Source organism: Molothrus ater, chromosome 20, assembly GCF_012460135.2.
Source record: "Molothrus ater isolate BHLD 08-10-18 breed brown headed cowbird chromosome 20, BPBGC_Mater_1.1, whole genome shotgun sequence".
Classification (NCBI taxonomy): domain Eukaryota; kingdom Metazoa; phylum Chordata; class Aves; order Passeriformes; family Icteridae; genus Molothrus; species Molothrus ater.
The window spans coordinates 445307-467710 of record NC_050497.2 but is presented as its reverse complement, the minus strand read 5'-3'; the positions used below and the strand labels follow the sequence as shown (position 1 = coordinate 467710).

The window sequence follows — 22404 nt, the reverse complement described above, 5'->3', positions numbered from 1 at the left end:
TGTAATTTCTGCCACTTTGGTTCCCACTTATTTTTGGATACCTGACTGAAGGCATCAAATCATATTCTTCTTCTGTTGCCCACAAGGTAGACAAACATTTTCCCTTGAATTGAAGATTCCTTTCCTCCTTGCTGCACCTTCACCCCTCTGTCTCCCAGACATGTCCTACAGGAAGAATGAAAGATCAGAATTCATATTCCTATTATTTTCAGATGTTCCAAGTTAGATAACACAAGGGATGCACGTATTCCAGATGTGTATTTTAGACTGGTGAAGGGTAGCAGCCCCCTTGCATGGTGGACAGCATTTGTTGTACTGAATCCTTCTATCCTGCAGCAAAACTGATGGTACATACTGCTGCAGAGACTCAAGTGATGATCACAACCCCATTGTCCAGTAGGAGCTGTTCTGCAGACTCCTGGGCACAGCTGCCAAGTGTATTTAGTGCCAGAGTTGCTCTTATGCCTGTAAATGAAGAGCAGCCTTTGTTCTAGGGAGGGGACCTGAGCCATAGCAGCATACAGACCCGTGTTTTCTAATTGAAACTCCTCCATTACACATCAGTACAACCTCAAAATCTGGATCTCATGCATACAGTGACACAATTGTCACTGTGCCCTTGCTTTATAGGCTGAATTACATCTTGTCACTGCATAGATCTTATCTTTGTCTGGTTCATCCTGCAGTTTGGGTTCCAAAAATAGAGGCTGTGCCTGAATCTGTACACACATGCGCTTTTCAGCTCTCTGACTCCTTTGAGGTGACCTCCTTTGCAGCACTGATGAGCAGTGTGTGAGAATATTAGTCATTCCTCTGGATACACACAGAAAACCATGAGCATGGAGAGGGGTGTGGATTCTGTATTCTGTCTCAAAGCATTGACTGCAAATGTGCCCAGGTTAGATAAGACACCTTGATTTCTCAGGATGGGAGGAATGATGGAGAGTATTTGTGGTGGCTTGGGCTTCTCTTTTTAATACCTAGAAATGTAGGTCATGCCAAGCATAATTCAGCAGTGACTGCAGAAATAGTGATGTTTGGATATTCAGAGAAGCCACATAAATGTCACTCGCTTGAAATTAATTGAATTGAAGTGGGAAGAGACATGCATGGCCTAGACATCCCACACCTTCGGCTGCATGGGGAAGAATCAGAGCCCATACTTGGATCCCTCAGGGAAATACATTGCCCAAATGAAGAGGGATCAGGATTAATATTTCTGCTGCTTTCAGTTGTCAGCAGTAAGCTGACATGAGTGGGGCAAACATTTTGCAGTGATGCCCAGAAGCACCCCCAGAATCACCTGCTATAACATGCAGCATTCAAGCTTTTCTGAATAACTGTATTTTCTTACTATTTATCCCTGAGCTGTGTGCAGGAAAAACAAACCCTGTTTCACATGCAGCATCTGGCAGAACCCTGAAGTCCACATGTGATTCAGCAGAGTTAAGAGCTAGTGGAAGCTATTTTGATCCTCAGTGTTAGAGAGTCTTTTACAGAGTCAATGGGAGGGTTTTTTCAGGTGCATCTGAGCTGCCAACACCTTCTGTTATCAGCGACACAGGAAATTTCTAGAAGTGATGAGAGGCAATTCCAAGACTATGCCAAGTATAATTTAGTTAACTCTTCATTATTTAGCCTAGGAAAAGACACAACAAAGTTATTTCAGAAGTACAGTTCTTAAATGCTGTCAGTAACATCTGGGATGTACTTGGTATCTGTCAAACATAACTCCTGATCTTGCAGGGTTATTCTTTGTGCAGTGCTTACCATTGATAAAATTCTGGAAACTCAGAACATTCAGTTTAAACAAGAAGCCAAAATTTTTTCATGGTGTGTCCACACTAAACCTCTTTGGCGGTAGGTGATAGAAGATGTTGAGATTCCTGTCAATCCTTAGAGCCAAGTGTCTACACCAGAAAATCATGTCAGCTGATGGCTACTCTGTTAATCATAGCTACAGATATACCTCTCTGCTGAGACTCCAGGCTATAAGATTTGGAAACACAGTTAGTGTGTAATTGACTTGACACAAAGTTTCCAGGGAGGCTGAGGTTTTAAAAACACTGTTTCTGGGGTGCTGAGTTAAATGCTAGTGGTACTTCAAAACGTCAGAAAAATGCTTCTGTAAGGTGTAAGGAAAGAGAGAAGTCTCAGGGGCTGCCCTTTAACTGCCTTAGAGGAAGCAGATGAGTTGATATTCTTGTAGGTGGGACCATGGCTGTGGGACTGCAGGGCAAATCTCTAGAGTGGTTTTCTAGTGTCTTTCACAAATGTTAGGCTCGTTGCTTCTTGCACTTTTCTGGGAGCCTAGTCAGAGTTGTACCTGCTACCTGGCTTATTTTTGTGTGCTTTGGGTGGTGCTTCTGGAGGATTTATTTTCTGTGCCTTCACTGATGATGGCCAGACCTGACCCTCTGGCTCTGGCCTTTGGAGCACATATAGGCTGTCTCTCCATCTTCACAACTTCTTTCCTGCAGTTTATTTGATTTCTCTTGGATTTCTTCCTGGATAAGTTCTGTCGTTGGATTGCTTTACTGCTCCTTTTTTAATAGACTAGCTGGGATTCTTCAGCAAGGCATGCCTATCCCACCCCTCCTCACCCCCCAGGCTTGCAGTAGAAGTAGGATTTGCTTTGAGGTTGTGTTCTAACTGCAGTGCACCTGTCCAGACTCATCTTCCAGTTCTTTGCCCAACGTAATGTTTTTTATATGTTTTACTATTCTTTTTAAGGAAAATGCAAAAAACGAGGAGATGGTTTGAAACTGGAGAATGACCCTCAGGAGGTGAGTCACCTAGAATTCAGAGGTCTGAGGCCTCTTGTCCACCTTTGGTCCATGAGGACCAAGTTCTATATTTGTTCCTGCCCTAAGGCCTTCCTGGCAGGTGGGTGAGGGACAGTGGGTGATGCCGATGCTCTTAATTTCCTGCTCTTGCATTTCAGCCCTGCTCCTGCCCTCACTGCAACTTCCCTGCTGTTTTCCATTCTGTCACTGGGAATGACTGTGCCCCAGATGTTTGCTCAGCAGCTTTGTACCTGTCTTCCTGTGGGCAGAGGCAGAAATTCCTTTTGTCAGGGCCTTCTTGTGGGGCCTGAAGAAATGACTTGATGCCCTGCTCTGGCCGCACCTCGGAGCTGGGCTGTTGCACTCTCACTGGTGCCCATCTGTTCAGGCTCAGATGAGGAGAATTTTCCTCAAAATATTCTCCCATGGGAAAAGCCTTTATGAGAACAGTTACCACAGCTGCTTCTTCCTTTGCAAACGTGGGTGCATTTTCCACTCTGGGAAAGGAGTGAGAATTATTCCAGGGGCACCAAATTCCAGTAGGAGCCATGGGGACTGAGCTGGGACCATGGAGAACAAGCTGAGACCAGTACTATGTGGACTTAGCAGCATGCAGAGTCCAAATGATGAAAAGCCAGTTGGGTACTAATCCTGTCAGCCATCCATGGGAGAAACTGCCCCCTGCTTTTGGACACCAGCAGCATTAAGAGTAGAGCCAATATCTGAGTCAGAAAAAAGATGGAATGGGAGCTGTGTCCTCTGTCCTCCACTCTGTGGTTTGTATGGACTTCTCTTGCCAACACAGGATTTGGGAGCACAGGGGAAAGGACAGGGTTGGGTTTTAGCATGTGCTGTCAGAGACCATCAGGTGCTTCACATCCTGTTCCTATGGGAAGTGGAAACTGGGAACCACCAAGTATCTTATTTCAATGATAATGAAATAAGAAATCCACAGGTACTCCTCACAGTGGTTGTCACTTTAGAAAGTTTGCTCAGTCAGTACTGTATCCATTGTGTTCTGTATCAGCCTGAAGTTGAATCCAGTTATTTACTGCTTCTTTGCCTTTATTTCCTCAGGCAGAATCGGAAATGGCTTTGGATGCAGAGTTCCTGGATGTCTATAAGAACTGCAATGGCGTAGTGATGATGTTTGACATCACCAAGCAGTGGTAAGAGATCTTTACTGGCACCATGTGATTCTCCCTTGTTCAGGCAAAACAAATGACTTCCAGATTTCCAGATTCCCAGTGTAATTTGGAAGCTGATAACTTGCCTAATGAGTTGGAGCAAGCTTGTATCCTTTAAAATAAAAGCTTTATCTTGTGACATGGCTTTTAATACAGTCCTCTCCTGGGCTTGTTCCAAACAAGTAGTGTCCCAGTGGGTTGTGTGCTGCAATTGCTGATATGCTGCTGGCTGAGGCTTGATAATTAGTGCTATCACAGGTGCAAAGTGCATGTTGCAAACCCCTGCTCACCAGAACGCAAGGGAAAGAAGGATGCTAGAAATTCCCAAGAAACTGGAATTAGTAAGGATTATTTAGAGGCCCCAGGCTGCCTTAATCTACAGAAGTAATGAACTGTTGGTTTTACACATCTGAGGAGAGTAAGAGAGATAAGGAATCCAGACTGGAAAGAGGAGGGGGTTAGAGCTCCTGCTTTATATTTAGGCTGCTGTTGTTCAGGTTTGGTGTGGATCACTGAGCCTGTGGACAGCTGAAGGGAGGGAATCCTTCCTTCTGACCCCACAGTTTTGCAGGACTGAGGTTGCTGTAGGAGATGTGAAGGTTCTGGTGAAAGTGGATTATTGAGCTTTTGAAATTGGTTTTGAATAAAGAATCATGCAAACATACTGAGGGTTAATGTGTTTCTCTGATGGGGTAAAGAAGTCACAGACTTGGAAGGATTTTGGAAAAAAAATTCCTGTGTTTTTTTTTCTTTGTGATTTGTGCATGAAACTGCTAACAGAAGGATGTTCCCACTTATCTGCTCTCTCATCTGCTCTCTCCCCTCTGATGAAGGACATTTAACTATATTCTGAGGGAACTTCCTAAAGTGCCGACCCACGTTCCAGTGTGTGTGCTTGGGAATTACCGGGACATGGGGGAGCACCGGGTCATCCTGCCCGGCGACGTGCGGGACCTCATTGACAACCTGAACAGGTGAGCAGGCAGGGCAGCAGGGCTCAGCTGCTCCCTGCCATCCCCTGTCAGTGACCATGTCCCTGCCGTGTTTCACATCCATGTCACGTGTGCCCTCTGTCCTACCGCCTGCCTTGGGCTCCCAGAGCTCCCCGTGTCTCACAAGCAGCAGCTGCTGACACCATGGGCCCTTTGATCTGGACCAGATGGTTTGCCATGCTCCTGGAAACAGCATGAGACAGCATGTGCCCGGCAGCATGTGCCTTTCAGAAGTGCTGTTCCCAACAAATCATCTTCTTTCTGGATAGTCCTTCTCCTGTGAGAGAGTCCTCTCCCCATAGCACAGCTGTTCTTTGGTCCAAGTGATTGAGCTACACAAGAGCCAGCCAGTACAGCTGTGTCCTTGTTCTGCCTCTGAGCGTCCCTCATGCAGCACTTTCAGGGCACAGCCAAGTCAGATGTCCCTCACCAGCCAGACAAGCATTTCCCTTAAGCAGAGATCTGAGGTGCTCTGTTACGTGGTACAAAATAGTATTTGTTGGTCAAGATTCAGTAGATGGTACCTTTGTATGTAATTTTATGTTTTCAAGGTATTTTTTAATTTTCCTCATTTCTTGTTTATGTATGTGCCAGGCACAAAGAAATGGTGTCAGTTTATCATTTAGACTTTATCCATTATGAAATAATTTCTTTACAAAATAATTTCTCAATATTTTTTTTGTCCGTCCAATTGTGGTTTTTAAAACAAAGACCTTTACTGTGAAATGAACAACTTGTAAAGCTGTGAATCCCCAGTTAGGAAACCAACATCCTAGTGTCCTGACAGAGTATTTCTTAGCCTGGCAGGCACATGACACCGTCACACACCAACAGCCACCTTCTGCCACCCTTCAGTGTGAATTTTGGCTGTACACAAAATAATGAGTCCAAGCAGAATGATGCCCTGGGCTACATTTGAGTGTGGGGGCTGGCTTGTGGGGTGGCTCATGGTGTGTAAGTCAGTCCTGTGCAGGCTCTGCGGGTTGTGCTGGGTACAGTGTTTTCCTCTCTGCTCGGCACAGGCCTCCCGGCTCCTCCTATTTCCGCTATGCTGAGTCTTCCATGAAGAACAGCTTTGGCCTCAAGTACTTGCACAAGTTCTTCAACATCCCCTTCTTGCAGCTGCAGGTAAGGCAGGGATGTTATCCTGATGTGCTGCGTGTGTGGGACAGATTGGATTTGCTTCCTTTCTGAGGCAGGAATTTGGCATTTGGGGTTTCATTTGCTGTTAAAGTATCCTGAGTAGATTCTTCTTTTCATTAGACTTAGTATAACAAAATTAGTGCCTGTGAATGATTTAAACGTGTCTCTGGTTGCAAGAGGCCAGCTGTGCTGAGTTCCCAATGATGACCTCTGGAGAAAGGCTCCATTTTCACTGGCATGAAAATGGCATCCAGTGGTGCAGTTGCCAAGTCAAAAATGTAAAATACACACATCTGTTAAACTTTGAATTTCAATTCTGTTCAGTTAAAACTGAGATGAGAAGAGATTTGGCTGTTATCTGAGTAGTTCAGGAACCTCCATTTGCTGAAAATCTTAGCCTTAATGGTAAAGGGCATTAGATATGAGATCCATGTGGTTGCATCCTGTTCACATGGATCCAGTCTCATATTTCCTTCGTATCTGAGGATTCTTGGGAGGGCTGAGGGAAGGGCAAAGGCTCCAAAGAGTGGGATTCTCATCTGTGGGCCTTTAGAAGATGGGCTTTTGGGGTGATCCTACGGGGGTCATTTGGGATGAGTAGCTCATGCTTTTTGAGGGCACATATGATGTTGTGTCACTGTTTTCTATTTGATGGGCAAACCCCAGGCAGTAGATCTTTATTATTTTTTACCAGTAATTGAAGTGTATGTGGGTATTTTTATATAAATAATCCCCAGTGAAATGCTAGTTCAGAAGGAGCTGAGATATATTAGTGGATGTTACCAAGTCCTCAGGCTGCAGAACAGAAAGAACCAGGATAAGAGAATTGAATGTATAAAAGCTCAGTGAAACAAGTCAAACAATTTTTTGAGGGGGGGGGTTGTAGAAATATGAGCCGTAAATCCAACCTGCTGTTCAGTGGAGAAGATTGAAATTTGCCAGCATGTTGCTAGTGAAATGTTTGGGTTTATGACACTGCACATTTGAAGGCTTTTGGTTGCCTCCACCCAGTTTTTGGGGCTTTACTTGATGTCAAACTTCACCTAAGATGGGCTGCATTGGTTTCTCCAGCACCCCTTGCACTTGTGCCTCAGGTTTATGGGCAGTGCCTCATGCTGCTCCACAGTAGCTGCCTTGGGGCACTTCACTGCTCCCAGACACTCACTGGGAACCTTGTGTTGGAGTGCACAGGGACCAGGGCTGGCCCTGTTCAACATCCAGTGCAGCATGAGCTGAAATCTGTAGGAAAATCACATCTAGGCTTAATTCCTGAAGGTTCTTCTTGTATCTTCAGAGATCCTTGTCAGTACCAGGCTCCAGAAGGGAGCTTCTCTCCTTGGGGCAGAGCAGGATTAAAGGAGAGGGATGCTGCCTGGTATGAAATGCACATAGGATTCAGTCAGCCTCAGACATTTCTGTGCCTCTCAGTCTGCCCTCCACAGCTTTCCAGGGCAGAGTGGTCCAGCTGTATCTGAGGCTGTCTCTCAGCAGGGTTGGGGTCAGTGTGTGGTTTTCAATGGCACATTCCTGTGCTCATTTTATAGTCACACATCTTCCCCGGCAAAAGCAAGGGCTGAAATCCATACCCCCCAGTTCAGATCTCATTCTCTTTGTCAGCCTGAGCTCTTCAATTATTTATCAGTTCCTTTACAGGGGCAGGATTGGCAAATCCGAGGATGCAGTTCAGCTGTAGGTATATCTGGAAACCCACAAATGGCATCAGGTCACCCAGGCCTCCAGATGCTGTGCTGGAAGGAGACAGGATTCTGCAGACAGCTGAGATTGCCTTTTCCCAGGAAGCCCTTGCAAGTGCCTTTCAGCTAAAGCACTGGTCTCTAGCATGTTATTTATTCCCTTCTTTTGGGTCATTGCAAAAAATAAGCTATTTCTTTAATATTTTAATAACCAGCATGGTAAAATAGAATATATTTTTAAAGTGTTTGAAGGTAGTGATTTTTAAAGTGTTTATTAGTAGTGATGAATTTGTACAAAATTGATTGCACGTCTATCTTTATTAAGTATATATTCTTGATTTATTGTGATCTGTGAAAATGGAAATAAATAAAACTGGTGTATGTCTCAGTACCAAAGTATAAGGCAAGGCACACCACTTCTTTAATAGACAAGTCTAATTAAAGTCATTATCAAAGAGCCTAAGGTAAGCACTGGAGAGCAGTAGCCCTTCTGTCTCTGTTTGTTCAGCTAATTTGCTCAGCATGTATTTCACTTGTCTTAGGAAACTGGGGACAAAGAAGCAGCAGACTTGCCCTTTTTTGTCTCATTTTTGCTTATACTGCATAATATGAAATACTGTAATAATATGAAATGATGATATCTAATGCTTCTGAGTTCTTGATTTTCTTGAATTCTGAAATCTAGAATTTGAATTCTCAAGTCCTCATTAGTACTTCTGATAAGGGTAACAACTTTAAATATGAATAGCATATTTTGCTAAATCTTTCTTGTCCATAAATGACGATAAAGGAATTGGCATTAAGGAATGACTTCGTAATTCCATGCATACATGTTAATTAAAGTCAAGTTTCCATCTGCAGAGAGCACTTGAATATGATGAATAGAAATTACTCAGCAAAGAAAAGAGAGATTGCTCCAAGCTCTTAACACAATGGCAAAGGTAAACATGAAGACTCTAAATGCTTTGGAAGCAGTAAATTAGCTTAAATGATCACAGAAACACTTACATTTCAAGAAGGGCTATGTCTTCCAGTAAATTAGGGTTATCAACTGTGATGAGTCACCTGGTCTTACAGTACAAAATAAAAATTACTTAAACTTTTTTGCTGATTTCAGTCATAGTAGAATCTGACATGGAGGGCTCAGGCTGTGTTGTGACCATTCTCCAGAGCACAGCACTTTGTGTGGTTTGTGTGAACCAGATGAGTTAATTGCTCTTCAAACCTGTGCAGTGGCTTGATAGCTTCAAAGTTGTCACATCTATGAAACCATAATGCTAGCAGCATGTGCATGTAGAGACTGAACACCATTACTTCATGCAAATATTTGTCTTCTCAGATGGATATTATTCTGGGAATTATGTAATAGATTTCCTTTTAGGCTTTTAATTTGATGGGATCTTTCTGCAGTGAGTTCAAGTGTTGTCAGACAGGGAATTAAGAATTCACCATGGTTATTGATGCTAGCCTTCAAAAATATTTGTCAGAGTAAAGCTGAAATGTACTTGGAGGATAAGGCAGTTATCAAAGCAAAAATCTTGGCAGTTTGGAGGAAGCCTTGGGTTTCTCTTGCATGTCCTCCTGCCCAGGCAGGGATGCAGCCTGTGGCACCACAGACCTGCTGTCATGGGAACTGTGCAGGGCTGGGAGTCACCAGCCCAACTCAGCACAAGCTGGCCCTGCTCCTGTGCCACCTAGTGCATAGGCAGTGGGAGAGGGAGGATTGATGCCCTCAGGCACAAACACGTGGCCTTTGACTCCAAAATTTGGGAAGTGAGCTCATGGGCAGGGCCAGTGCCCGGCTGTATGCCAGCCAGCTGTGTCTGAGCAGAGGGGATGGGGCTGTGGGGCAGCATTTGCACCACTGACAGCTCTAGTCTTGTCCAGGGGATCCAGAATGATGTTTCTGCAGGAGTGGATGCTGTGTCAGCCCTGCAGGGCCGCAGCCCTTGAGGCAGCTGGCTGTGCCTGTGGATATCGATCTCTCCTTGCTGTCGTCTGGATGTCAGGAAGAGGGAGCCCTTCCCCTCAGCTGAGGTTTTTGTTTGAGTTCTGTGGGAAATGTGGGAAAGGAAGGACATAGTGGGGCAGTCCTGGATTACATTAGTGCAGTCAACTGACTTTATTGCCCATTGAAAATGGGCTAGGGTGTCTGTCCCCCATCTGTGGAACAACAGCTGGAGGCAGAGGGGCAAGGACTTCCAAAATGTCACTGAGTTGATAGGTTATGCTCCCTCATCTACCCCAACAGCAAAAAAAAAAATTATTGGGAGGCTTTGCATTCAGCTGGGTCCTGCTTCCAGAGGGGCTGATCTAGCACAGAGAAAATCAAAAGGCCTGAGTGAATGAGTTGCACAACTGATCTCTGCAGGGGCTGAATCCTTTCTCCAAATGTAACTGGTGCTGTGGTGTCTGAAATAACATATTATTGATTTATGGCTGAGAGTAGCTGACAGAACAAGGTGCTTCTTACACACAGACTTTATGGATTATCTGCTTTTTATTCACTTTCCCTTTGTGCTCTGTATTTAAATGGACACCATGATCAGGGCCAGGGCTCCTGTTGCACATGATGTTGTGGTAAAGTGGTGACACAGGATCTTAGTGCACAGAGATCTGTTACAGTGACCCTTCTGCTCAGACCCAGCTTGTTTTCCTTTCCTCAGAGGGAGACGTTGCTACGGCAGCTGGAGACAAATCAGCTGGATATTGATGCAACTCTGGAGGAGCTGTCAGTGCAGCAAGAGACTGAAGACCAAAACTACGAACTGTATGTCACTGAGCTGTCTTTTCTGCTAACTAACTGCTGCTTTGGGTGTCACATGAATGTTGGGCAGCCCCAGCTGTGGCATGTGGCCAGGTTGAAGGGTCTAGCGAGTAACGTTTAGGGATCCTTTGGATAAAATGTTGCTTTTGAATGTCATCACCTGAAGAAAAGCATGCACCTGGAGATCCCTGTGAAAGGTCTGGTTCCTACAGGCACGTAATTGGGGAGGGCAGGGCAGGTGGGGCTGAGCAGCACACCTGGAGCCAGCACGTGCTGAAGTAGATAAAGTGCTGGAAGGGGATATTTTCCATCTCTCAGCTGCTCAGCACACAAGTTGGTTCCACTCCTGGCTGTTGCACTCCTGTGTATTTTGTCTTAAAACAGCAGAAAGTAATAGCAACAACACTGCTGTCTTTTGTTCCCTTTGAGCACTTCTGAACTCTTTGGTATATTTCTGTGTCTGTTCTGCACCCTGGCTGCTTGTAATGGTGTTTGCCAGCTTTAGCCCCATAAAGCCAATGCACCTGTAGCACAGTGAACAGGAATCCATGTTCTGTAAATTCCCATGACAAGGCCTTTATTGCAGTGGTGTGCAAGCCAGAAAAGTCAGCCTCAGAATGTATTGAAAAAGATTATTTACAGGCAGCTTTTGTTTGGAAATTGGAATCGATGATTATGAAATATTCATGCACAGGCTTTTGGACAAGCATTTTTCAGACCACGTTTCAAGGTTCTATAACCTTGTTCAGCATGTTTTCACTGGAGGGCATTGAAATACCCCAATTCACACAAAGAATGCTGTTTCCAGAGCATTCACCTCATTCTTATCCTGAGGGACTAGTTAGTCACCTCATGCCTTCAGCACTTCTGTTGATGTCCCTGCTCAAAGGACTGGGTTGCATGGGCTGTGCTGTCAGATTGTTTTCCATGCTTTTGTTTGTACTTCTTCAGTAATGGGAGGATACTTAATAGTATCAGGAGTTGGCAGAGCTGTTTCAAATTCACAGCACAAGATCTTTCTGTTTTGTCACCTCTTGCCCTTCCAGCAGCTTTAGTGTGTGCTGGGTCTCCATATGTGTCACTTCAGCTCACAAATCCAGCAGAAAAACAGGTTGGATGGGGCTAGGAGCAGCAGTGAAAGGTGTCCCTGCCTGGGGCAGGGGCATGGAGTAAGGCGAGCTTTAAGGTCCCATCCAACCCAAACAGTCTGAGACTCTGTGACTGTGAAATCTATCTTTGCTATATCTACCTCGGGGTTAGTCTGTGTTGGGCTGGCTCTGAGAAGAGATCTTAGATCTTAAAGGCAGCAGCAGCAGTGTGGTAGTGCTGGAGGGGTGGCCAGACCTCCTAGTTCCAGCAACAGGTAGTAGATTGGATCATCCCACCCAGTGTGGCCACACTGCCCTGCTGGGAGGCTGTTGGCACTGTCAGACTGTAGATTAACTTAACGTGGCCTCAGAAATATCAGAGCCTGACAGAGGAGTTGATGAAATATTAAAAGCAAGACTTTTCTCTAGGGTTCTGGTTTAGCAAATAAAGTGACATCCTTATGCAGCTGGCCAGCTCCTGCATGTTCATATCTGTACTGAAGCCAAAATTCTTCACTCTCAGAAAATAACACTTCTTTAGAGAAAGGGCTTTAAAATGCCACTGGATGCTTCCTAGCTAGAGGCATAGATCCCAAAAGAAAAGCATCAGGGAGTGTCATGCATCAGTACTTTGATCACACTGGCTAAAGAGAGCTATTTTAGGGTTTTTAAGGTTTTTCTCTGTACCCCAGGTAGAAACAGAGAGTCTGTTTGTTTAAATGGCACCTCTGTGGGACAGATGAGCTGCAAAGGGGTTACTTCAGCCCTGGAGTTGAAAGGTATGCACTTCTTACACTCAGTTTTTATCCCTGCAGGAGGGATAAAAGAGTTTTTATCTCCAAGCATGAGTTTTATAGCCAAAGACCCAATTTAAAGAAGTACATTCATATGTCAGAGAACCCAGGTTTGGGTAAAGCCTCAACCTTAGTAAACAGTTTGGGCTAGGAAACAGAGTACATGTAGACACAACAGTGTGTGATGGGAATCAGAGCTTGCAGTGGTGAGGCAGGTCTGCACTGCTCATTATTAGGGCTTGGGAAGATCCTTGCAGTGATGCTTGTCAGATGCCCCTCATTTTTGGATTACCAGGTGTCCTGGTTTGAAAAGACAGGTGCCTGCTAAGGAAGGCAGGAACCTCCCTTGAAATGGAAAATGCTAACCCCCTCCCTCTGAATTATTATAATTTTGAAATCATGGGGCTCTCAGGCAAAGATATGGGAGTAGGAGTAACAGTTCTTTACTAGGAAAATTAAAAATACAAATGCAATAGTACAAAAAAAACCCCTACTGCCAGAGTCAGAGCAGGAGCTGACCCACCCCCTGTGTGTCAGGGTGGTGGCACAGCCCCATCCCATGGGGGCTCAGCCCTCCTGCAGTGCCAGCTGTGCTGCTGCTGGAGCAGGGATCCTGCACAAGGGGGGAGTTTTCCTCTGCAGCTCCAGGGCTGCTGGAGATGGGCCTGGGCTCCCTCTGGCACTGCAGGGCAGCAGAAGCTGCTCCTCTGGCAATGCACTGGGCAAAGGCTGCTGTGCTGTTCCAGGCTCAGATTGGATCCAGGTAGGAATGCTTGGCTCCTGCCCTGGGCGCAGCATCTCCCCATGGGATGCTGGAATTGGATCAGCCATGCAGGGACACTCAGTGGCCCATTAACAGAATATATTTTCCAGAGGGAGGATTGGTTGTGGAAGAGATAAAGAAAACTGCCCTACCTGGTTTTAACAGGTTGCCCAATGAAGAGAAGAAAACTGCCCCACACCTAACAGATGGCAGTAGAATACACACCCAGATCTTGCATTTTCCAAACTAAGACACCAGGTTTAATATGCTACATCAGTGAATATCCAAGTGAGCACATTGTCTGCTGCACTGGCCCTGTTGTGTACAGCATGTGTGTTGGTGCAGTGTGACTTGGTGACCCTTGACAGATCACAGAACTGTGGAATCCTTAGGATTGGAAAAACCCTCTGAGATCATCAAGTCCAGCTGTTAATCAAGCACTGCCAAAGCCACCACCCAACCATGTCCCCAAGGGCCGCATCCACATTTTTCAAACACTTCAGGGATGATAGCTCCACCACTGTCCGGGCAGTCTGTTCCAAAGTCTGGCTGCCCTTTTTGTGAAGAAAGTTTGCCTAATATCCAACCTGAACCTCCTCTGGTGCAACTTGAGGCCTCTTTTGCTTTTTCCTTTTTATTGCTTGGTAGAGGAGCCCAACCCTCACCTGTCATACCTCCTGTCACGAGGCCTTTATGTTAGTTGCTTCAGTTCAGACAGCACTGTGAGTTCTGCTATGGGTCACCCAAATTGCACAGTAAGGGGAGATGACGCAGGTATTTGGGGCCACAGGCCCTGGTGTGGCTGCTGCAACACTTCCTCAGAGGCCATTCCTGCTCTCCTGCCATAAAATCAGGGCACAGAGCACAGCGAGGTGACAGCACTAGGACATCTCGGTTATTCACCCCTGTGCACGTCTGGTAGCTACTCTGTCACAGTGACCACTGCTAAATTTGGCTCAGTGAGAACTGAAAGAGAACAAGAACTCTTCCTCCTGCTCCAGCGGGGGGGACGTGAGGACAAAACGTCACTGATGCAAAATGTGGATCCCAGAGACAACACGAGGTGGCACACGACGCTGCCTCTTCCGCCTTACGTAAGCCAGCCTGGGCAGCCACTGCCTGGATGTGCCTGTTGGATACACAGTCTGCTTCCAGTTCTTTCCCTGTGTTTAGGCTTCTCACTGCCTGACACACCTCTGGATCTGGTACTGTCCCTGTGCTTTCAGACTTTACATCTTCAATGCTGCTAAAAAGAACATTTCACCCCTTTTTGAATTCTTGAATTCTTATTAAACAAACAGTAATGGCTTTTATGATGTTCTGAATTTGTACCTAATTTGCTCAGTTTCTCCATTTTTAATTGTACCCAGCTTATCTTCTGTTTTCAAGGAAAACTTGTATATGTTCAATGTGCCCATTCCCCCACAGAAGGGTGCCAGGGCTGGGCAGCACTTTTGGTGAAGAAATTTTCCCCAATACTCAACCTAAACTTCCCCTGGCACAGCTTGAGGCTGTCTCCTCTCACCATGTGTGTGCCAGACCAGTGACTGCAGACAGATATTTGGGCTCTCTTGCTGAGGACTCTGCTTTGGGGAGACACATTCCCCAGAGAGACAGCTTTAGTCACTGCAGAATCATTGGCTAGGGGGTTGGGGGTTTATTTGCTTTTTTTCCACATTGAGCATAGCACATAATTTCAGGAAGACCGTGGTGCTGAGTAACACTCGCACAGTGGCAGGAGGAGCTGCTGTTGGAGCTGTTCTCTGGCATCCTCCACTGTATGTAAATACAGGTCCGGAGTGACACCAGCTACAGGCTGAATTACCAGATGGGAAAGTAAACCCACTCCTGCTTTCTCTTCCCCTTGCCCCACTTTTATCTTCTCCACTTGCTGTGAATCTTTGTGGTCATCAGACAGGTCAGGAGCCAGCCTGAACTGGAATGGGACTTTATCTAGGTCATATTTTTTGGGGGTGCTGCATTAAGAATTAAGTGCATCTAAGCCTGTCATCAGTGTTGCTTGAGAAGTGGGGACATGGAGCATGTCCTATATTTTATGGAGCAGGGAGTTACCCTGCTGCATCCATTTTGTCAGGTGGAAAACAGGATGACAGCAGGAATTAAACCTGCTTGGCCGTTGATTCTACATTCAGGGACCTGGGCTAGGGGGATTGAGGAAGTAACTTTAATGAGCCCAAAACAAATATGTGAAAATCTAACCCTTGCTAACCCTAGTTAAAATTATGTCATCCAGCCGATTAATCTTCATTTTCACAATTAATAAAATAACCCAAAGCCTTTCTTGCCACATGAACAATTTATCACAGCACGTTAGAACGAGGAGCCAAAAAGCTTTAAGCTGCTCCCACCTTCAATATTAAATGAACACAAGCACTGACAATTTTAGGAATTGTGAGGCTAACAAGTCCTTTTGTGTTTGCCCTGGGGGCAGAGCAACAGGAACCTCAGGCCTGGATGAATTTTTGTTCCCACAGAGCGTGCTCATCTTTAAAATTGCATAAAAGTCTCCTCTTGCGAGCAGGTCCAACCACCAGTGAATTATTCAGGAGTTTGAGGATGTTTTGGACTTGTTACTTGGTCTATAATGGAAGGATTGAAAGGCAAATAAGGAGCCCCTGTGTGTGAGGACAGATGACCCACCTGGACATGCACGGTATATTTGCAGTCTCTGTATCCCAACGGAATAAAGGTGCTCAGGTGTGAGTTCACCTTGTGCTTTAGTAGGACCTGGTCTGCTACCTCCAGAGTGGGCACAAATCTGCTTATTCCACAGTAAGGTTTTGAGGGAGTGCTTTTCCAAAGGTCTGATGGATAGAACGAGGAATGGACAGATTGTGTAGAATCTGAGCAAAAACAGACACATGGCAGGTTTGGCCTGGTGTGTTCCCAAAACAGCCACACTTGTGCCTCTAAGGAGTGTGTGTAAAGCCAGAGAAAGCATTCATGCATTATGTAGTATTTTCAAAGTGTGGAGGATGCTTAGACACCTCCATCCTGGAAATTACTGCGAGCTTGCTGGCAGCATTTAATGTGTGCTGGTTTTCCACCCACCTCCCTCACAGAAGATCTGTCTATAAAAACTCAGCAGAGTTGGTTTCTGCAGCCTGTGTAGATAGAACCAGTGTCAGACCACCCTGATTTCCCCAGTGTCACAGCACAAGGCTTGGCCCGCGTCTCTAGCTGGTCAAGGTGACATGAAGCGCACGTGTCACAGCTGTCCTCAGTGCTGTGCTGGGGTAGGAGTCTGTGTTGTGCTGTCCCCAGATAACCATTTGTATCTTCCTACTAAAGAACTTGCTGTCTCCTGTTTTTATGCCCTTCACACACCACAGGTGACTAAAGGTACAGGAGCACAGGTGCAGACAAAGCCTGCATGTGTTTTATGCCCCAGTCTGGTTGTGCTCGAGGGAAGAATGACACTCTTTATACTTCAGTTATGTAGTGGGGTTTTTTTCCTCCAGCTCTTAAATTTCATGTGTTTCTGGAGGAAAAACAGGTGGTAGTCACAGCCTTCCCTCCCTCTGGAGCTGGCTACTTTCCCAGAACAAAGCAGGTTGTTTCCAAAATGGGCAGCTTTGGCAGAATCACGTACAGTAAATCTTTAAATACTCTGGTATTGTTAAGAGTTTTCTGGGCTTTGTTGAGTCCAGCTTTAACTATTCTTTGAGCTTCATAATCTGTATACTGATGTGAGTCTATACATTCTTTGTGTCTCATCGTTTCCAAATCTTCAGTGTACAATCATCTTACCCTACCTGAGTCAGCCAGTTGCCTCGATGGTGGGACTCAGCAACTTGAGGCTCAGAGGTTGTTCATTCTGGTATCAAACTGTGTTGGTGATTTAGGTGTTCCCACAGTCAGGAGAGCAAGTACTGCTGGCAGCAGTACCTTGGCTGCTGGGTGCAGCAGTGCCCAGGCTTGCAGGCTTCCATCCAGAATTGCTGTTGCTCTAAACAGGAGCATGGGTGCATGTAGATCATCTGGGATTAATCTCTCCTCACAGCTGGGAGGCAGGAGTCTTTAACACTGAGTGGGTCTTGGAGGAGGAGGAGTGAGTACCACAAAGCAGAGCTGTTCAGTTCTCCTGTCTTTGGCTCACCAGAAGGCCTGGATCAAAGCTGAGAGAGGAGGAATGGCAGAATTCAGCACTCAGCATGTGATGTGGAGCCGAGGAGTTGTACATTGTGTGCAGGCAAAGCTCACAAACAACTTTGCGGGCCATGGCAATTCACTTGGTGTGGGGATAAAGAGCCTTAGCTTTGTTGGATGGGGGCTGAATTGCAGGGCCTCGTGGTTTGTCTTTCCCACCCCACAGACGCCATGCATACCCTCCTTGGAGGATGCAGAGTCATGGCCCCCCTCCTCAGGTAGGGAGCACAGTGATGGAGAGGTATTGAGCACACACTATCATGTTCTTGCAGCATGTGTGATGTATTGTGCACCTTCCAGACCAACCTGATGCAGTCTCCACAGAGCTCAGTGCAGGAGTTAAACTCTTTTATGTTTTTTCTCTGGTACATGACAAATCCATGCATCATTTTCAGTGGAACGTGTTGTCGCGCAGCTCGCCCCAGGAGAGGGAGGATGGGGACTGGATGCTGCATCACATACTCTGAGCTCAGCTCTGCCAGGAGCTTATGTTGGTGTAGCCAGTGTTCTGGGTGGAATAGGCACATGGTCTTGGCCTGGATCCTGGTGGAAGCATCAGTGAGAACACCACAGCATGGCACTGGTGTAGGTGCCTTGACAGTCTGCAGCTTCCTTATAAGGGACAGTGGAGGTGCAGCACCAGTCTCTGCTCTCTGTGATCAGGGACAGGACCCAGGGAATGGCTGGAGCTGCATCAGGGCAGGTATAGGTTGGATATCAATGGACAACATGTGACAGCCAGGCTCTGGCATAGTTGGGATTGCAGTCCTTAGTCCAGACTTCTGGAATAAGCGAGGCAAGTCTTTCCCAGCCATTCTCCTGTGGAGAACTGGGAGCAGGAGCGCTTTTCCTCACCCTTGAGTAGATGACAATTTTGTTTGTGCTGTTGAATTTCTTCCTATTTCTGTTACTTGGGATCATCCAGTTCTATCTATATCTTGTCCCTGTCTGTTTATGTTGCCTCACCAATCCTGCTTTTTAGTGCTGCCCTTGATCTCCACTTTACCCAGTTACTTAGTTAGGAAGGACTGCTGGTTTTCCAATTTCCAAGTAACAGCTTCCTGGGACTATTGCTCCCTAGGGCTCCAGACACTGCTGGTCACAAAGTATATTATTTTGTTCCTTAAAAGTATATCAGGTTACTGCCTTAAAATAGGAAATCATATCTCAAGGCTTAGAGTTTCTTAGCCCCCACTGTTTGTGTTCTGCTCAGCAGTCAGTCCAGGGAAGGTTCTGGCTGGCTCAGGTCCCTGAAGGACAAGGTCATGCTCTGTGTGGGAGAGGAGGCTCTCCCTTCACATTCTCATTGCCTGGAGCACAACCAAAGTCTGTCTTGCAGAACCAACTGAATCCAGAGCCTCTATGCACAAATTCATTAAGCTTAATGAGATGAGAGGTGAGACTGGGATGTGCTGGATATTACACAGGATGCTTCACTTTGGGTGTCCTCTCTGTATCTCTCAGCTGTGCAGCATGTGGCAGATCTGTTTTTCAGACCATTTAATGGCAAAAACTTGTCTCTGTCCACATTTCTCTGCACACAGTGTGTGAAACAGGCTGCTGACCCCACGGGCTGTGGAGGGAGGCTTGGGTTAGGCTTGGGTTTCTTTTGGAAAAGGAAAGAGCTTTTCACTCCGTATAGTGGAACAGGCTTTAATGTTCTTCCAGTCGGGAACCCAGCCAGGACCACAACCTGCTCCAGTGCTCCTGCTACTTGGCTCCAGGGCCTCTCACACGGAGGGGGAGTGTGTGCAGGGGAGAGCCTGCATGTGGATCTGCACCCTGCAAGAAGGGTAATGGCAGTCAGTCTTCTCTGAGCCCTCAGGACAGCTCTTTTCTTTGGATATTCAAGGATTCTCCTCTCAAATCCATTCTTGGCTGATAAAGAGGTTATTACAGCAGTTTTCTTGAGTACTGTGATTTGTTCTGCAGAATGTAAAAACATGCCATTCCTAGAGCACTTACTCCTTTAGAGACATGTCCAACAACTGACTTCAGGTTGCATTTCAAGCCCTGACATGTTATTATAGTCTGTCTATTCAGGGAATTTCCAGGACTGTAAGTTTCATCCTGTAGTGCAGAGCAGGTTGGGATACTCCACACCTCAATGCAGATGGGGCAAGTTCAGCTCGTGTGGGTAAACCAGATTTATTGTGACCCAGGGAGTCACAGTGTCACTGGAAGCAGATCCATACCCTCCCAAGCCCAGCTGGAAGCAGACCCATACTCTCCCAGCTCAGCACACAGCCGGATGAAAAGGGCTTATTATAAAGGAAGGAGAACGACTTTTTATATGGGCAGGTAGTGACAGGACAAGGGGCAATGGTTTTAAACTGGCAGAGGGCAGGGTTGGATGGGAAGAAATTCTTCCCTGTGAGGATGGGGAGGTCCTGGCATAGGGTGCCCAGAGAAGCTGTGGCTGTCCCTCGATTGCTGGAAGTGTCCAAGGCCAGGTGGGACTTGGAGAAGCCTGGCCTAGTAGAAGGTGTCCCTGCCCATGGCAGAGGTTGGAATGAGATGAGCTTTAAGGTCCCTCCTAACCCAAAGCAGTCTGGGATTCTGAGATGCGCCATTCCTTATATTTGTAATTTATCTTCCCCACAGGTTCCTGGAAATGATGGAAGCCCGAAGCCAAGGACACACATCACCACTAGCAACAAACGGGCAGAGCCCCTCCTCCGGCTCCCAGTCACCCATCATACCTCCGAGTTCCGCATCGACGGGCAGCTCCAGCCCCAGCACCCCCCAGCCGCCGCTGCCACTCGCCACAAGCGCCACCATCTCTCCTGACCCTGCCTCATCCTTCTCACCAGTGCCTGCCCCCGAGGCCCCGCAGACCCCCGCGCCTGCCGCAGCTCCCGCCGCCCCCCCGGCCACCGCCCCCCCGCCCAAGCGTGGCATCATTGCGCGGCTCTTTGGGACATCCCCCGCGGCCGAGCCCACTCCTCCCCAGCCAGGTAGGTGCTGGTGCCCTGGCAGGATGTGACCCATAGGCCTTCCAGTTTTCATTTCATTTTTTCCCTGCGAGAAGCTGAGTAGACAGGTGTGTGAAGGCCACAGACGCCATGCTTGTGCAGCAGGTGTCCAGGGAGACTTGGGCTGTCATTCTCTATTTTCCCTGATCAACATTTTGGTTTGTCTCTGTTCTGGATGGGGACTGTGCCCAGCCAGCTGGGTGGTGGCTGTAGCATGCTTAAGAGGAAGATCCTGAACGCACAGGACACACTAATAAAATAAGTAAAATGTCAGGTTCTTACCAGGAGCAAAAATACCTCTTGAATAGCAAAAAAATGACTAGAGAAGCTATTTGAAGTGCCATCCTTGCACACATGTGGCAGTCCGGAGGGGCTCCGATGCGTAACGGAGAGAAGCGGAGCACTGGGTTTAAAGGTTATTCAGCCAGAAACGGTCACGTAGGTCCAGGCTCCACAGCAGATCCCCCTCTGGGGAAATCTGCTCCTTCAGAGCAGGTCTGGGAGGAGGAAGCCCTCGGCTGCTGCCTCAGCACTGGTACCCGCTGGAGCAGCACAGCCCTCGGTCCAGAGCCTGCCGGACAGAGTGCCAGGCAGAGGCATCAAGGGTTTGATGCATGTAATTTTACTGATCTGGACCATAATTTGTCTGTCACATTCACTTTGTTTGCAGAGCTAACTGGAGCTGCAGAGCTGGCACTGCCTAAAAATCATGACGTGGTTTGAGTCACCCTTTGGAAATACCTTCCTTCTCACACTGGCTCACAGTGCTCCTGAGACACCCACAGAGAGAAAGGAGGAGGTGCTGGGGACACAGGTTGCAATTTCAGATATTGAAATGGTCTGGTTTTAGATCTGCACACAATGTTCTGCATCCTGTGCCTCTTCCCAGATATGACACAATGCACCCATTTTGGTTTGTTTAGGACTCTTCCTACCCAGAGAAAATAAAACAAAAACCAGAGAGGAGAGGAGATGTTAGAAATTCCTTGTTGATAAAAACAACCTTTATCATTTTGATCTGTAGAAAAAAAGACTGGTCTACTACCAGTGTTATAATGGTTGGGTTTGGGGCTTTTCTTTTTCTTCTCTTTTTTTGACTCCTTCTTAGCTTGACAGCTGTTTTGGTCTTGTGACTTTCAGCCCTGATATCTCGGAATGCTTAGGAGCGGTTGCAAAAGGCAGCCAGGAAGAGCCGATGTGTCAGTGTTGCAAGGTTTCAGTGGTGTGCCAAGGGCCTGCGCCTCCGCTGGAGTGTACCCAGGCACCAATTCACTGGAAAGCAGCTAAAAAAATCATTGTTACCAAGTAATACTTGGTTTTTCTGGGAGTTACTATTTAAGATTTCTCTTGAAGTCTTGGAGTAGTAATTCTTTTGGCTGTGGTTTAGCTTGCACCAGTGCTACTCTGTGGCATTAGTGGTACTGTTGGTATGTAGAAGTGATCTGAAAGTTGTGCTAAGGAGAGTGAAGTCTAGAAAAAAAAGGCACAAGTCTTGTTTTACCCAAAAGAAAAGTCTAGATGTAAAGTGCAGCATGAGCAGAGGAAAAACATTGAGTATTGCAAATTCTGGAAAGGTTAATCACTTCAGGCTTCTTAGTTATGCTAATTTCATGAGTTTTCATCCTGATACCTTGAAGATGGGTAAAGGTGTTTCTACAAATTAACTGTATTAAAGTCACTCTCTATTTGAGGTAGCTCTTGAGCTTTTGTTTACACAAAACATCTAAAAGCACAATGTGAACAATTCTGCCTTGGACAGTTACAGCTGAAAAAAGCAAGAGGATAGGAGAGAGGGTGAACTGAACAATGTGGAAAAGGTAAGAGAATAGTGAAGGGATATCCCCCAGAAGGAGTGCACATAGCACAGGTGTAATAAAACCTGTGGTACGGTCAGTCATAGCATTCCCTGGAGAGTAGAGCCAGGTCTTGCCAGGGAGGTTTTCAGTCTGTCTAAAAGCTTGGGTCAGCCTGGTGCATTCTAAACCACAGCGGCCATGATCTATGATTGCCTTCATGTCAGACTCTGGGCTGTTTTATATCCTGTT

The 22404-nt window shown here is 46.4% G+C and overlaps 1 protein-coding gene across 2 annotated transcripts in view; it reads left to right on the top strand.

Moving 5' to 3' along the window:
• The window catches only part of RABL6 (RAB, member RAS oncogene family like 6), a 53930-nt gene that overhangs the window by 16491 nt on the left and 15035 nt on the right, over nt 1–22404 (top strand). For both annotated transcript variants that reach the window (XM_036393868.2, XM_036393867.2), the window contains exons 4-9: nt 2734–2786; nt 3864–3955; nt 4807–4947; nt 5988–6093; nt 10469–10572; nt 19989–20341. In XM_036393868.2, coding sequence (XP_036249761.1) covers nt 2734–2786; nt 3864–3955; nt 4807–4947; nt 5988–6093; nt 10469–10572; nt 19989–20341 — 849 coding nt within the window. The remainder of the gene's footprint in view (nt 1–2733; nt 2787–3863; nt 3956–4806; nt 4948–5987; nt 6094–10468; nt 10573–19988; nt 20342–22404) is intronic.